The 16,490-nt window shown below is 43.0% G+C and overlaps 1 protein-coding gene across 1 annotated transcript in view; it reads right to left on the reverse strand.

The window, feature by feature from the left end:
- Positions 1-15,868, reverse strand: part of NGFR (nerve growth factor receptor) — a 73,440-nt gene extending 57,572 nt beyond the window's left edge. Inside the window, 1 exon segment of the mRNA XM_015810474.2 lies at positions 15,535-15,868. Within this exon segment, the coding sequence (XP_015665960.2) occupies positions 15,535-15,868 (334 nt within the window).
- Between the last annotated feature and the right edge of the window lie 622 nt (positions 15,869-16,490).

The following is a 16,490-nucleotide window of genomic DNA, read 5'->3' on the forward strand; positions in this document are numbered from 1 at the left end:
TTTTTGAGCCTTAGAACATTTTTATTTTATTTTTTTATTTTCTAACCCTCTCTCTGTGTGTCCCTTTTCTCTCTTCTCTCTTCTTTCAGTCTTGCAAGCCTATAGAGTGCTCCTCTTTTCTGCATCAAGAACCAATTGGTTTCTCAGTCAAATCCTATTTGGGATTGGCAATGGGACAGCATCTTCCATGACACCCAAAAGCAGCCAGTGGTTTACCAAGTCAAGGGAGCAATGATTGTGGCACACACAGCTGGGCCTTCAGTTCCCTTTACCACCAACACTCCCTGCCCTTCGGCATCTACTTCAGGCATCTACTCCTCCTTCTAACTGCAGGACCATCCCTAAGCAGACACACATTTTATTGACTCTGTTATACAGAAGCCCTGCCAGAATTAAGAATATACTTACGGTACTACTCCTGGTGGGGGGAGGGGGGGGCTACTTTCCAATTTACCCTTCTTGGGTGTGCTCTTTTATTTCCACTGTCCCTCAAAATAAGACACATTTTATTTTCTTCTACTTATAAAGAAATTAACTGCCTCACAAATAAGAAATACAGATGCTTTTGGCACTTTTATTGGGAGGGAGGGAGGGAAGGAGGAAAAGGAAGGAAGGAAGGAAGACTTCTACTGACTAAAAGAAAAGAAAACAGTATGGAAGCATGGCACTGATTTTGGAATCTTGTGAGGCTCCAGCATCCCAAGGACTGACATTGCAATCCTAGCTACAGAAGAGCTCTTCCCCCACCCCCACCCCACCCCCCACCCCACCCGCATTCACATTCACAAATAAGCAGAAGGGCACCTCCAAAGATTATGCTCAGCACTGAAAGAAGTATACTTCTCTGCTGGAGATTGCCTGAGGAAACAGGTGGAAGAGATGTAGAGTCATTTTAAAAAACATGAGTTGCTAGGGCTGGGAAACCACACCCTCCTCTCCTTGCTTCTATGCCTGAGGCTCTCCACCTCTTGCCATCCACTTTTCATATATTACAGTTTAAACTCTGGGTTTGCTACAAAGCTCGCAACACTTTTCCCTTTGGGGGATAACTTCACAACCGGAGTTGTGCTTTAAGCCATGAGAGTTTAAAACCAAGGGCTTGCAAATTAGGTAAAGCCTAGTCCGTTTGAACCTGGAGCTGCTTTGCACATAAGATGCTCGACAAACCCAGAACATTTAGAGTTTGATGTGTTTCATGAATGGCACGTTACAAGAATTGTATCAACACAGCCTTACAGTAAATGTGGTAGAAGTAGAAATCTGCTGTGTTTGAGGATTGTAACCTTCAGGGCAAACTCATTGATCTTGAGGACATGACTTGTCCTCTCTGAGTGCCTCATTGCCCATCACTTTTTCTACAGAGCCATGCATAATCCTTGCCCAGCTATGCTTTCAATGTCAGGACCTAAACACAACTCACTGGATTCCATTGCAATGTATGGCATGTAATGTATCGCTTGTTCCCCATGTTCCATGCCATGAAACTTTCTCCCCTTCTCTCTCCCTACTGTCAAACATTAGGATTTTCTTTGGGGTAAAATTCTGGATTATTTTTCCACTGAACCTGCAGTGGAAAAATGGGATGGTGTATAAATCTATCTGTAAATCGTAATTACTAGAAGGCTTTCTCTCAAAGGACTTTGCCTTGAGCAAATGATTAAAGGATAAATGAGAACCTTCTTTATGCCCTCTTTGCATGCTCAGTGGTCCTCTTTAGCAGCTGCATGGTTTTAGAACTGCTGAAGACCACTTCAAATGAGTCTTCTGCTGTGAAGTCAAAGGGATTTTGTGCCTTTTCTAACCCATCTTTCAAAGCTATAGTATAAAATTACATATCCATAGAATCAAAACTGTTATTTCCTGGGCGGAATAAAGTATCTAGGGAGGGAGGGAGAGAGTCAGCCATTAAAAAAATCATTGTGAAGGACAAGTATTAAATCCCTCTAGAGGAGTTCGTTTGCAGTATAAAAATGTGTCCCTGCAGACTCTATTAGCACTTAAAACGAGCTAACACCCTTCAACGAATCTTTGTCTTCCAGCCTAATTTCCTCCCCAGAAGAGATGTGAAACGAAGATGACCCTCTTCTCCCCACCCACGCTTCGTGGGAGGAAAAGTCAGTGGGAATTTGGTAGCCTTTTGAAGTTTTGCTGCTGAATTACTTTGTGCTGCTCTCAATACCCGCCCCCTTCATCCACCCGCACCCAGTTCTTCTGCAATAGGGTATGCTAAAGTGCTAAAATGCTTATTCTGCACGAAGAGTAAGCAACCAATCATTTCTGAAGCCGTGTGGAAATGTTCCTCCTCCTGAAAATATACATCTTTTATTATCCCATATTTCTTTACTCTCCTGAGAATTCGAAAGAAGGAAAGTGAAATCCAGTCTTAGAATCCCAAATCAGCTCTTTCGCTTCCAGCCGGCGCGCTTCCACCCCCTTCCGTTGAGCCGCCACAAAGAAAGGAGCTGGGTGGGAAGGAAGATCGTTCTCCGGAGCCCACTCGCAGAAGCGCCACACCCGCTTTCCCGACCGGGGAAGCCTTTGGCCACATTTCGCCCCCACTCAAGACTCTAATAGCAGTCCCCAGATTCCTTATTCGTGTCTTCCTCGGCCGGACAGAATCCCCACGATCAGAAGTAAGGTGTGGCAAGCGAAAAGGGCGAGAGCGAGGCTCCGGCGCTGTCCCCTATATATATAGCTCTAAGAATTACCCACTCCGCCTACAGTCTGTACAGTGTGCATTTGTTATTCAGTATTACAATACTATCATTACCATCTCATCACTATATCGGACTGGAGCACATCAAAAGTTCGCTCCACCACTCCTTCTCCCCATACCAGGCTGATACCTTGACCGATACTTCTGCTCTCGCGAAGATTCACACGTGACGTACGCGAGCGCATCCCAACCTTCCCACGCCTGAGCGGCGAAGCTCACGGGGTTCACTTGCCACCCTGTGGGCAGCCGTCACCGCCGAGGCCCCATTTCTGAGTCTTGGACCCTCTCTTCCATCCCAAATCATCTTAGACGACATTCTGATACTCACCGGTCCAGGCTTTCCTCGACCTTCTCCTCCTCCTCCCCCCCCCCCGAAAAGAAAGAAAAAGCCGCCAACTTGCCCCATCCCAACTTTGCCCTCTCCGGGATGGAGCAGCGCCCGACGCGGAAGAGGGGGGCGCGTGCTCTCCATTCTCCCACCCATTCCCTAATACCTCTCAGCGTGTCTCGCCCCGTCGGTCCCCGGCCGGTTCCTTACAGGCACCGTCTACTCACCCCGGAAAGCAGCAGAAAGCCCCATAGCAAGAACGTCGTCTTCTGCATGATGGTCTGAGGTAAAATAGGGCGCAGGAAAGGAAGATGCCGGCCGGGAGATGAGGAGGGGGCAGGAGGCTGCTTAAACATTCCCTCCCCAAGGGGCGTCTCGGGATGGGGGCGGGAGGGAGAGAAGAAGAGCGTCGATGGCGACGGAGGCAGCGCTAGTAACTGAGGGAGTCGGACAGCACCTGCTTTCTGTAACTGGTAAGCTCAGCCCCCTTTTTTTTAAATTAGTATTAAAACGATCGATGTTCTCCTCCCACTGGCTGGGTGGTTTAAGGAGCGCACAAATAACCGAGACGTGACAAGCCCTCCTTCTTTCAGACGCCCAGGAAGAGCTTATCAAAGAAAATCACTTGGTTCATTACATCTTTCCCACCCATAAAACTTTTTTAAAAAAAATATTCTCCTGAAAGTTGAGGAAAGATGTTGAGAAAGGTATTAAAATCCTCAGTGGTGAGGAAATGATATTAAATAACTTCCAGGGATTCCACCAGTGAATGGAAACACGGGTGGGGACCAGGGACTAGTAACATTTGCCACTTTGGGGTTCTTGCTCCTTCCTTCCTTCCTTCCTTCCTTCCTTTCTTTTTCTTTTTTCTCCTGCAAAATCTGCTAAACGAAGATCTGGCCATGGCTTTGGGGAATGATGCCCTGTCTTTGGAAGCATCCAATGCTGGCATGCAATCTTTCAGTTGTTTTCTCTTTTTTCTAATCAGACTCCACCGGCCTGAAGAGACAAATACAAGCAGAGAGAGAGATTAAAATAAATCTAAGCAGGAAGAAGGTAAGCTGGCCAACCAACCAGCAGTCAACTGTAGTGCGGGATGTGTGACCCCCAGAAATCATCCAGATGGCCATAAGTTATTATCTGGAGCCATTATTTGTAATGTTATGTCGCAGCCTTGCAAATCTCTTGGCCTCCAGATGGATTGATGGATGAAATTTATAGGAGTTGTACTTCAGTCTATCTGGAGTAGTCAAGTTGGGCTAGGCTGATAGTTGGCCAGATATCTTGACAAGAACTAAGGTGAGATTGACACTTTATGGCAAAATGGAACACAATCAAATCTGACTTTTAGGACACACTTCACTTAGAGTTTTTTCTGTACATCCTATATAAATTTCCATTTTTTCAACAACACTGTGTATCTGCTCATGGAATAGATTATCAGCTGTTATATATCTTCATATATACATTATAGTGTGTGTGTGCATGCACATAACACACAGCAAATGTGCACCCTACATTATATCAAAGAAAAAATAAAGCTAATCATGACAAGATATACTGAACAAGGAAAACCCTGTTTATGTGCTGCAGCTAAACTAAAAATGTAAATCCTGCTAGCAAGTGGAGTTCATTTATAATTTAGATTATTCACATGGGGAATCAAAGTGGACTTTCTTCCTGGAAAGTCTCCTGGAACCTATGGCTTGATGTCACAGATCTATGTGGTCTGAAGATTTATACTGTTTCATAGGGAGATCAACCCTACCTTTAGGTCTTCCTTCCTTCCTTCCTTCCTTCCTCCCTCCCTCCCTTCCCTTCCCCCTCCCAACATATTGCAATGCATTTTCACTTCCCTCATCTCAGACAACTGCTTTCCACATCCTCTATTAGATCAATTGTGACAGAAACAAGGATCCAATTGTCTGACTCAACAAAATTGGCTATCTTTGTGCGCAGACTCAGAGCTTCCTGTATCTGGCCAGTCTTGCCCTGTGTTTCATGCCATTGCCTCTTCACCCCCAATTTGCCTGACTTAAGAGTAACTAAATTGCCTACTTGGTTAAGAACCAGCACTTCAGAATGCCACAACTCTTTCTCTGCTCAATAAATCAGCTCTGGGTATAGTGCAGCAACAGCATGACTTAGTTTGAATAGACCTTCTAGTTGCTCGTCAGACATTTTATGGCTTCAATTGTGGCTTTAATAATGAATGCCATGTTAAAAGTTTAGCCGGGATCCTTTCTGCTTTCTTGATAAGTGCTCTCTGAATTAGATATTCAGAATGGAGTCCAGACCTTTTTGAAAAAGAGGAGATGGATTGCAGAGCATCTGACTTGTTCCACCTATCACTGTTTGAAGAATGTGAATCTGCAGGGAGGAGTTTGAGATATACATTTTTGGTATTTATAGGATGAAATATGGGGAGACAGGGTTCAGGAGGCATAATGAGCTCAGATGGCTCTAATTCAAGCACTGGATGCTCAAAATTTCTAATCCTTTCGCTTTAAAAATGTGGTATGCTCCAGTGCACACAACTTGTGGCTCGTGTTGTGCTTAAGGACCAGTCCAAAATTTTTTGTAAGTTACTTCCTCCCCATACTGCCCCCATCTATCTCCAAGTTCAGTCAAAGTCATGTTATTTCTATACTTGGGATAGGATGGGGAATCTCTTTCTTGACAATAAAAATCCCTTTCATGATATTGAAGATCACTTGCCCTGGAAATTGCTTCATTGGGCCTAATGATATAGACAGCAATGGGTATCTTCTGCAGGATGCTCTAGATTACAGGGATAGGCAACCTTGGCTCTTTTATGACTTGTGGACTTCAACTCCCAGAATTCCTGAGTCAGCCATGCTGGCTCAGGAATTCTGGGAGTTAAAGTCCACGAGTCATAAAAGAGCCAAGGTTGCCTACCCCTGCTCTAGAAGCAGGAGCCACCTTATTTATAAACTTTTTAGAAGCAGTTCTTGAACTGACTCACAGATTTATTCATTACATTTTACTCAACCTTTTCTTTCCTAGGAAGAATAATTCACTTCCATTTTATCCTTACAACCAACCATGAGCAGGAGATCCTTATGACCATCCTGAGCAGGAGCATCTAGATTGAGAGATGCTGACTGTCCCACGGTCATCCCATGAGCCTCATAATTGCCTGATGACTTAGTTGCTTGTTTAAAATATTTTTAATGCCTACTATCAGCCACATCAGAGGAAGTCTTCACATATGCTGAGGAGACCTCCCCACTCCCTGCAGGTTGGGCTGTACGCCAGTGTGATACGCAAGGAAGCAAATTTCTGTGTTTTGTGTCTTGTGAACATCTGACTAGGATGAATAAAACGGTTTGAAACTGGCATTTGGGACTGGATTTTAGAGGGACATGAGCAACAAAACAGCAGAAGGCTGGTTCAAAACTGAATCAGAAACATCATCCAAACATCATACGGTATAATTACGTTGCTCTTCCTTTCCTAGAATATTTTATTTGTAGTCTTTACAGCACTGGATTGTCCTTTTTGTGCCCTCTTTGGTTTTTCTTTGAAAATATTTCCTTTTAACTCTCTCCAGCTTGCCAGTATCCTCCCTATAATGAATGGTTCCAACCAACTGCAACAGTGTAAAAGGTAAGGACATGTTTTTTCAGATGCTGATCGTAAAATCACTTTTTATAACCTTCATTACCACTTAGGCTTTGTTGCCAGCAAAGCAATATAGTCTTTCAACCTTCACTTTGATAAAGAAGAGAAGAAAAAGGAAAGGAATGAAAAAAAAAACCCTTTTCCAGGAGTCAATACACAGGCTGACCATCCATATGTATATACCTCCTTTTACCATAAATTCATTTATGAGATGATGGAATAGCTATGGGCAGTTTCAACATTCTCTGACCAAAGTTAGGGCTTTCTGTGCAACAATGTTTTTGCACAGAAACAAATCACATAGTTGCTTCTGATGAGGATTCTTTCAAATTTAAGAACTATTGTCCTAAATGGGGGGGGGGGGGGGGCGTCATTGATTTGGTTGAGTTTTCTGCTCTGATTGGCAGTTACAGAAGGCCTCTCTGAGCTTTAAGTTATCCAGTTTCTGTTTCACAGAATTGGAGCATATTTTTTGATTTCCTATTGTAGAAATACATCAGCTTTTAATTAAGCTGTATAATTAAGTAAGTATGCCATGGCTTTTTTGAATTGATGCATAGATGGATGGATATTTTTTGACCAATTAAGTAAACACATAATTCAGAAAGCAGTATTTTCATGTTGCTGCTACAAATAATGAAGAAGGATGTATCAAATGAAATCAGAAGTGGGTATGTGAATTCTACATTTGCTCTCAGTATTGAGTTCAGTGTAGGACCTAAATCAATATTTGTATTGTTGAATTTTTGCATTAGGCATGACGCAGTATAGAAGGAAAATGTCACTTCCATGCCTACATGCATTTGCAAAGGTGCTCTGTTGCACTTAAAGTCACATTTCTTGTTAATAGAAATATGTGGAAAGGTTTAAACCCAGCTATGTAAGTGTCACAGCTGATTGTTATTCTGATCTGTCAACATTTTTATATTCTTTCAAAGACAAGAATAGAGGAAAGTCCACATTTTTTATTTTATACAATTTCTATAAGGTACAGGGTTAATTTTTTTAAAAAAAAAAATCCTCCTTCTTACTCTACTAGAAATCTGTAACAAATTTTATTTATTTCCTAACATGTTTTCTTCCACAATTGTAGCCTGACCTTTTAATTTTGTTGCTAATTTTTTGGGGGGAGGTGGGGAGGATAAAAAATGAGCAGAAAAAGCAATGTTAGCTTTACAGTACTAGGCCATGAGGAATATACCCTCAAAGTTGATATAATATGCTAGCATACCCTTATTAGGGCCACATTAATTCAAGCACGCATGCAATTTTTCAAGCAAATTGAAAAAGGAGTTAAGAAGAAATATATTTTTTTTTAAAAGTAATAGTTCAGGTTTGCCAATTATGTTGGATATTATTGTGTACAAAGATATTGCCTCAGGATGTCTGTTGGCATAATAACATACAAGCAAAATGTACTGATTGACTTTAGCTAACTTTGGCAAAGATTCACCATAGCAGTTCCTGAAAATGGAACAGTTGTTGTTATCCTTGACATGGCCGCTATATCCTGTTTCTCTTCAGGTTTACCTTCCGGAGAGGAATGACAGTGGGCTTCCACTTCCTTGATTATTCCTAGCCAAAAGATTCTGTCTCAAAACTTTGTTAGTGGTTTTCCTTTCTTGTTCCTACCGGTATGCCTGCTAAAGTATGTGCATGGACAAGTTTCAGTACATCTACTCCAAACTTCTGTGGAAGTTACTCCACCTTTTCTACTCTTCTAGGGACCCCTACAACTCAAAATAGGATTTTCTCCTGGTGTTTTTTTTTTAAACAAAACATAATTATTTAACCACACACCATGCTTTGTCACTGCTACCTTGCTATAGGTATTTTATTTTAAAAATGTGCACTTGAAGTGGTTTTGTATGCATCCATTTGTGTTCTAAGGCTGGCCTCTGACTTTGCCGGCCCAACTAACAGTTTTACCTTTATGTGGTTGTGTTCCAGGAAGATTGGAATCTGGCGGGAAGACAAAATTGCAGACAGTTTTTCTGCCTCACTTTCCTCCCTTTGCTTTTGTCTGATTGTGATTCACACTACCTTTTCTTGATGATGGAGTTGCAATATAATATTACTACACATTGGCAAGTCGGTGTCTGTCATTACTTCGTATGGCAGCCTCTTCACAATGCTGTAGTTTCTGTTTCTGAGGATCCAGGCTTCAATCAGTGGGACTGGTTATCCGAAAGACACAAAGAATTATGTGACCCTAGCATCACTACAATTTCCCCCACTGCCCCTGTCCCAAAACCCTTCCACCTCTTGGCTATTGACCTCTATGAGCACCATTCCCACTTTCTACTGGAATCTGTGTTAAAGAGTTAAAAGTTGTGGGTTTTAATATATTCTTGGGCTAGGCTTTTGCCTAAGGTTCTGTGTTATCCCAAATACAATAGACATTTTTGCCCCTTGGTGTTTTTCCACTCTCTGTGAGATCTTTTCCCTCTCTGGCTCACTTTTCCTTAAAAGGCTTTGCTTTCTAAATTAGGGAGTGTTTTTCTTTGAAGTTACCTCTCTTCTCAGGGACTCAGAAATCCCTCAGCAAGCTTCTTCCTCTGCCCTCTTGCCCTTCTCAGAAGCTGACTAGAGTTGTAGGGCTTGCAGTAACAGTTCAAGGGCTTCTACCACTTGTTTCCTAGTTTTCAGGACAGTGGCAGCCATTTGATTACTACATTCAGCAACTTACCCCACAATTCCTAATCCCTTTCTGTGGATTGCAGAAATGTCCTCCAAATCTCTGCCTAGTATTGCCTAGCAAGTCCCCTTTGTTATGCTTTCTGTTTGTATTTCTTAAGGAAAACATATTCAGACAACACCCCCCCCCCTATTCCTCCATCCCAAATTTCTGACATAACTGGATATAAAGTCTGAATAATGGTGAAAGTTTCCCTCTTTCCTGTGATATGTTTCTGTTCAGTTTGGGGCTTTGCATCATTGCTATTCTCCCCTCCCAGTTGCTTCTTCCAAATCAGGGATCTTCATACTTGGCCCTTTTATGACTTGTGGACTTCAACACCCAGAACTCCTCAGCCAGGCATGCTGGCTGAGGAGTTCTGGGAGTTGAAGTCCACAAGTCATAAAAGGGCCAAGTTTGAAGACCCCTGTTCTAAATCAAGCAAGTTGGCCAGAGGCTTCTCGCCAACCTCCCATCTGTTGCAGAAATGAATGTACCAGTCTTTGGCTGGTCCATGCCTGCTTTTGCAGCCTTCTCTCTACTTCATATTCTCTTGCTGTACTTCACCTCCTCAAGCAGCTTCTCTCCCTGTCTGTGCCACTCACTAAAAAATATCCTGGCATTCTGAGTAGGAATGATGGAACCAGTTATGCTATTAGACAGCATGAGATAACAGCCTCTGGTGGCAGAGATAGCTAATGACAATGGCAATGGAATAGAATAGAGTAGAGTAGAGTAGAAGAATAGAATAGAATAGAATAGAATAGAATAGAATAGAATAGAATAGAATAGAAAGGGACCTTGGAGGTCTTCTAGTCCAACCCCCTACTCAAGCAGGAGAACCTATACCATTTCAGACAACTGGCTGTCCAGTCTCTTCTTAAAAACCTCCAGTGATGGAGCACCCATGATTTCTGGAGGCAGAGTGTGCCACTGGTTAATTGTCCTCATTGTTAGGAAGTTCCTCCTTAATTGCAGGTTGGTTCTCTCTTTGATCAGTTTCCAACCATTGTTTCTTGTCCTGCCCTCTGGTGCTTTGGAGAATAGTTTGATGCCCTCTTCTTTGTGGCATCCCTTCAGATACTGGAATACTGCTATTATGTCACCCGTTTCCTCTTTTCTTTAGATTAGACCAGGGGTATGAAACTGCCGGCCCATGGGCCGGATGCATCATGCTGAAACCATACCCACCCCAGCTCTGGCAATGGGGAAAAAGTCGAGATACGTCATGACATGTCATGCGATGTTGTGAGTTTGACACCCCTGGACTTTCCAAACCCAAGTCCTGCAGCCATTCTTCATATGTTTTAGTCTCCAGGCCTTTGATCATCTTAGTTGCTCTTCTCTGAACTTTTTCCAAGGTCTCAACATCTTTTTTGTAGTATGGTGACCAAAATTGGTGGCAGTATTCCAGGTGTGGTCTTACTAGGATTTTATAAAGTGGTACTAATACTTCGCATGATCTTGATTCTATGCTTCTGTTTATACAACCCAGGATTGTATTAGCTTTTTTGGCTGCTGCTGCACACTGCTGGCTGATTCCCAGGTCCCTTAGCTCTGCCATTTCCCAATGTGATATACTCCAGAAGTATTGGGATTGCAATTTCCATAACTCCAGGCTATGAGGATTAAAGTCATGCTACTTAGGAATTCTGGGAGTTGTGGTGTGAATACATCTGGAGGGTGTTAGTTTGGGAAGATTGCCCTAATCATTCCATTCTATGGATCCAGACTACTATGGTAAAATACAATCCACCAGATCTTGAGTGAAATTAGTTGCCCCGGCAGCCTAATCTTATTCTGCCTCAGTAACAAAGCAGGCAAGTGCTGTTATGTTTAAAGTTTTAAAGTAGAGCACATTAAAGAAAGTTGTAGCCAGAGACAAGAACCACAGCTGGCTTCCAGATAAGTCAGAGAATGTGGCATCCAGCAAACTGAATTTGTCAGCTGTTTCTCTCCATCCATTAACTGAGTTCATACAACAAACTAAGCTCAAAATAAACCATATCACTTTGTGATTTAGCATGTTGTGTGAACACAGTCCTTATGCCAACCAGGATAAACTAAATGATACCAGAACACATTCCTGATCAACTATCTACAATGTAGTACTCTCTAGACAAGCCAGGATAAAAAACCCTCACTGATTCTCTCCAGTGGGTCTTGAATGTCAGGACATTCTAATATAGTTTAAAGAGGCAGCAGCAGCCATAAGAACTCCTGAGCTACACATGTACACATGTACACATAGCAGTGCCTTGTTGGTGTATGGCTTGTTGGAATACAGCTTGGAGGCTGTTAGCTTACATCATTTGTCTGCACAAGGGCCAGCAGAGAATCTTGTGAATCTGTAAATGGTTCTACAAAATGTATGATCCTTCTCTATCTGTCTAAATGGGGATTTCCTGGCAGTGGAGGCAAGGGAGATCCATTTAAAGTACTTAGATTACTGGACTAATCTCACCCTTCCCTTCATCCCACAATGAATCTTTGTTTCTGCAATGAATCTATGTTATCTCAGAATGTGCTGTAGACTTCTGGGTATGTCCATTTTGACAACTGGGAATTTAGCAACCAATTTTCAAGTGCCAAAAGCATTTATTAAAATGTTATTCATTTGTGAAATGCATTCTGGAGTCAGAGAAATGGAAGCAAATAAAAAGCAAGGAGTGGTAGACCTAATTAATTTGTTACCTGCCTGCCAGAAGCTTCAGCCCTTGATATTTCCTATCTGCTGAACACTTTCAACTAATACTTGAAATCTTTGAAAATTAACCCCTTCAGATTTAAAACCTCTTAACCCCCCCCCCTTCATTGTATTTTAAGAAAAGAAAATGGGAGTCCATGGGAAAAAGAATCCCATGGAATCAGTAATTGTGGACAGGAAGGTATATGATTAGCAATGCAGGTTTAGTGGCCAATGGTGATATTCATATCCGTGTCTTGTGGCAGAGCTTCATAAGTTCAGGAAATGCTCCGGTCCTTATGCCCTCAGACAAATCTACATCCCAGGCTATCATAAAAATAAAAATCAAGGGACCAAACTCATCCCTTTTGAAGAACTCATCAAGTATTTTGAAAAACAGTGCAATAAAAATTCATAAGGAAATTAAATGTTTTTCCTCTCCTAAATGTCTCCTTGAGTAACATTTGATTTTGAAAAGTGATGACAATCTCTGAGGCCTGGATATTCCTAAGCTGCCATTCTAGCAGCAACACATGATTGGCTTCTTTTTGGTATCATAGGGAAAAGAGGGTATCTAAATAAAGTAAATAAGAATGAATAATGAACAGGATGTCAAGATTTATAGTTCAATCACACCTGTCTATTAGGAGAACTCAACGTATACAGAATGAGAGGAAGATCAGCTGCTGAACTCTGCTTCCCGGATATCTTATTAGCTCCCCCCCACTCCCAAGCTATATACCAGTGCATAGCTATAGGCATAGCTATATGTTGTTTCTTATATGCTACTTGTACACAATTTTTGTTTGCTGTTTTTAGGCACTGGGTAGTGCCTGTAGATCTCAATGCATGGTAACTTGTGAGTCTCATTGTTGGAAGCTATCCTGAGCAAGATGACAATATTGCTTTTTCCCTGCACCCTTTGAGAGTCTAGTGCAGTGATGGCCAACCTTTTAGAGACCGAGTGCCCAAACTGCAACTCAAAACCCACTTATTTATCGCCAGGTGCCAGGTGGGACATGGCCCACTGGGTGGGCATGGATGTGGTGGTCATGGCAGACCGGGTGGGTGTAGCCAAAGTGGGTGTGGTCACCTCGATGTTGCTCATGGGGAGGGATGCCTGTGGGGGCCAGGCAGGGTTGGGGGAGATCCAGGGAGTCTCTGGCAGGTGGGGTGGTGGGCAGGAAGCTCGTCCTGCGGGGTGAGGTGAGGCGAGGCAGGGCGGGGGTGCCATTGCTGCGGGGCAAGGAGAGGCAGGGGCCGGGGCAGCTGCTGCCTGACACCATCGGCCCCTTCACATAGAGGCCAGTGAATGCATGGGGGCCGATGATGTCCATCAGCAGCCACAGCCTGCCAGCTCCTTAACCGGTGCACTCTGGGGCTCCGCAGCCCACCACCAGCAGTTCAGAGAAGCCGCCTCTGAGCTGGCCAGCTGGCCAACAGCTGAGGAGATGATGCAGTGGGTCATGCCTGGGAAAAGGAGAGCATGCGTGCCCAGGAGGGACGGGACAGGGGGGTGGGTGGAGGGAAACCAGCCATGCCGGGATGCACCCGGCCAGGTGGGACCTCGGGCAGCTGGTTGAAGAGGGACGGTTGCCATCTCCAGGGTATGGCACACGTGCCCACAAAGAGGGCTCTGGCACACATGCCATAGATTCGCCACCACTGGTCTAGTGCTTTGTTTCAGTCATTGATGGGGAAGTATAACTATTTTATCTGGCTTCCAGTTTTTGTTTAATATTTTCAAATGTTTAAATAATTTTTAAAGAGCTAGTCAGCCCTTAGAAAAACTGTGGTTTCTTTCTGTATTGTTTTTGGTTTGTAAAGCTGAAGATTATTTTACTGTCTTTCATGTGTTAATTACTACAGTGTATTATAGCTGCAAAGCAGCTTTTCGTGGAATAGAAAGATAGTACAAGCAAAAGCTAAAAAAAAAAACCCAACTGCAAACAATAAAATGTCTCTATTGTAATTAAAATTAGTCTGGATTACATTCAGTCAATGTTCAGATCATCTTGAGGCCAGAACTTGCATCACCAAATCTTTTTCTCTCTCTCTCTTCCCAATAGCACTGTATTAGTTAGCACAATCCAAGATGACAGTCGTTGCCTTTGAAAAATTTGGGATTAACTCACACTTTTCAACTGAATTTTTAATTTGAATTCAGTGAAAAGCGGGAGTCTCTTCTGTGCATTGCTCCTGAGGCTTCTCTGTGAATTGTACAGCACATTCCAGGGGATATAAATCTCCAGATATTTCTGCTCATATTCCAGTGTCAGAGCAGCATTTTGCCAATGGCTTGCACCACAACTTGTCTCAGGAGTACATGGTTTGTGTGTATAAATTTAATACACAGACACATATAATTATAGCAACATGAAACAGAAAAGGAAAAGAACAACACTGAATCAAATGGGTCACATCTGCAAAGTAGGCTGGTAGCCAGTCAAGGTAAGTGAAAACTTCTGCTCCCTATCATAAGTTTAGACATAACCTGTTTTATATATAAATATGTTAGCCCTTAGTATTATCTAAGTGCTTGACACAAGATATTCGTCTGTCTCATAGAGGTTGCAGCTGATAACTTTTCCCCTCTTCTCCAGATGCTCCTGGTTTTAAAGATCAGAATGCCTCTACTTTAATTAAAAAGGTGGGACAAAAGGCTGCCCCCTCCCTCTTAGAAGACAACATGGCAGTAGTATATAATGAACCGTGAACATATAGTTCCTATTCCAACAGACAGAAGTGCCCACTGGAAATTTATAACTACTCTAACATACAAACAGGATGCTAGTGTTTTAACTCTTTAATTTATGTCTTATGTGTCCAGTAAACTCAAGGCAGGATTTTTTCTCTCTCCGTTCCTCTCATTTTTATCGTCAATCAGCCTTTGAACAGGGCCCCAGGAATCACATATCAAAAAGTAAAGAATTGGGATAAAATAAAATTGCTGTACACATTTTTAAATATATATTTGAATAGTTGGAACTGCTGCAAGATTATAATACTGGGAAGTATTATACAAATATACTACGGGTAATCTTTGACTTAAAACCAAAATTGGGACCAGAATTTCCACCACTGAACAATGCAGTTGTGACTGAATTGTTTAGTGACAGCAGTCCCAGTTCTCATAACTCCAGGCACTGAGCAGGAAGCATAAGGTAAGGAGTGGAGCAAAGGTGCCACAGGGGATGGGGAAGGCCCTGGCAAACCCAGTGCAGACCACACACAAAGTGGGTGTTTCAGTGTGGCTTGAGCTCAGGGAGGTTGCAGAAAGGGTGCAGGTTGCTTGCATGCATATGTGTCAAGGCAGGGAGGCCAGGGAAAGAATACACTGCTCAGGGCTACAAGAACCCCACACACTTTGCAGCACAGTGCAAAGTTACAGCCATTCCAGGAAGCCTTAGCTGCCCCAGTTCCTGCCCAGCAGTGCAGCACAAACTGCAGCATCCTGAGAAGCTGAACAATGCATCACAAACCTGCTCCACCCTTGGAATTGTGAAGGGATGTCTTGATGCACTGGGGCTGCAAGAAGTCTTTGAGCCATGGTGCAGCTCCAGCCAGCCCAGCAGCACAATAAAAAAGTGGGTTTCTTGCTGTGCTGCCCTGGAAAGCTGCAGCTGCCTGAGCCCAGTTCCAGCCACTCTTCACTCTGAGGCCCCAGCCACCTTGTGCTCCACCACCGCAGATGAACTTCACCATCTTCTTGCTTCCTATTGCTGACAATGCTTGTCCAGACTGGCCCTTCCTAATGCAGGCTGATAGCCATGTGAGGCCACCTTCACTAGGTCTCACAAAGAAACCACCATGCATAATCTGAGGAAGACATGATAGCAGTGTTCCAGTATCTCAGGGGCTGCCACAAAGAAGAGGGAGTCAAGCTATTCTCCAAAGCACCTGAAGGCAGGACAAGAAGCAACGAATGGAAACTAACCAAAGAGAGAAGCAACCTAGAACTAAGGAGAAATTTCCTGACAGGTGGAACAACTTGCCTCCAGAAATTGTGAATGTTCCAACACTGGAAGTCTTTAAGAAAAGACTGTACAACCATTTGTCTGAAATGGTATAGGGTTTCCTGCCTGACCAGGAGGTTGGACTAGATGACCTCCAAGGTCCCTTCCATCATCATCATCATCATCACCACCACCACCAATATGATGATGATGATGATAATGATGATGATGATTTGATGATGCTTTGTGTAACCAAAGATTTCCATCTTCAAGAAAGGGGAAAAAAACAGACCCAGGAAACTACAGACCAATCAGTCTAACTTAAATACCTGGGAAGATCCTGGAAAAGATAATCAAAAAAGAGATCTGCGAATAACTAGAAGCAAACAAAGTTATAACTGGTAGCCAGCATGGGTTTGTTAAAAACATCATGCCAAACCAATCTTATTTCATTCTTTGATAAAGTGACCAAATCAGTAGAC

Source organism: Protobothrops mucrosquamatus, unplaced genomic scaffold (genome assembly GCF_001527695.2).
Source record: "Protobothrops mucrosquamatus isolate PMUCROS unplaced genomic scaffold, P.Mucros_1.0 scaffold10, whole genome shotgun sequence".
In the NCBI taxonomy this organism is placed as follows: domain Eukaryota; kingdom Metazoa; phylum Chordata; class Lepidosauria; order Squamata; family Viperidae; genus Protobothrops; species Protobothrops mucrosquamatus.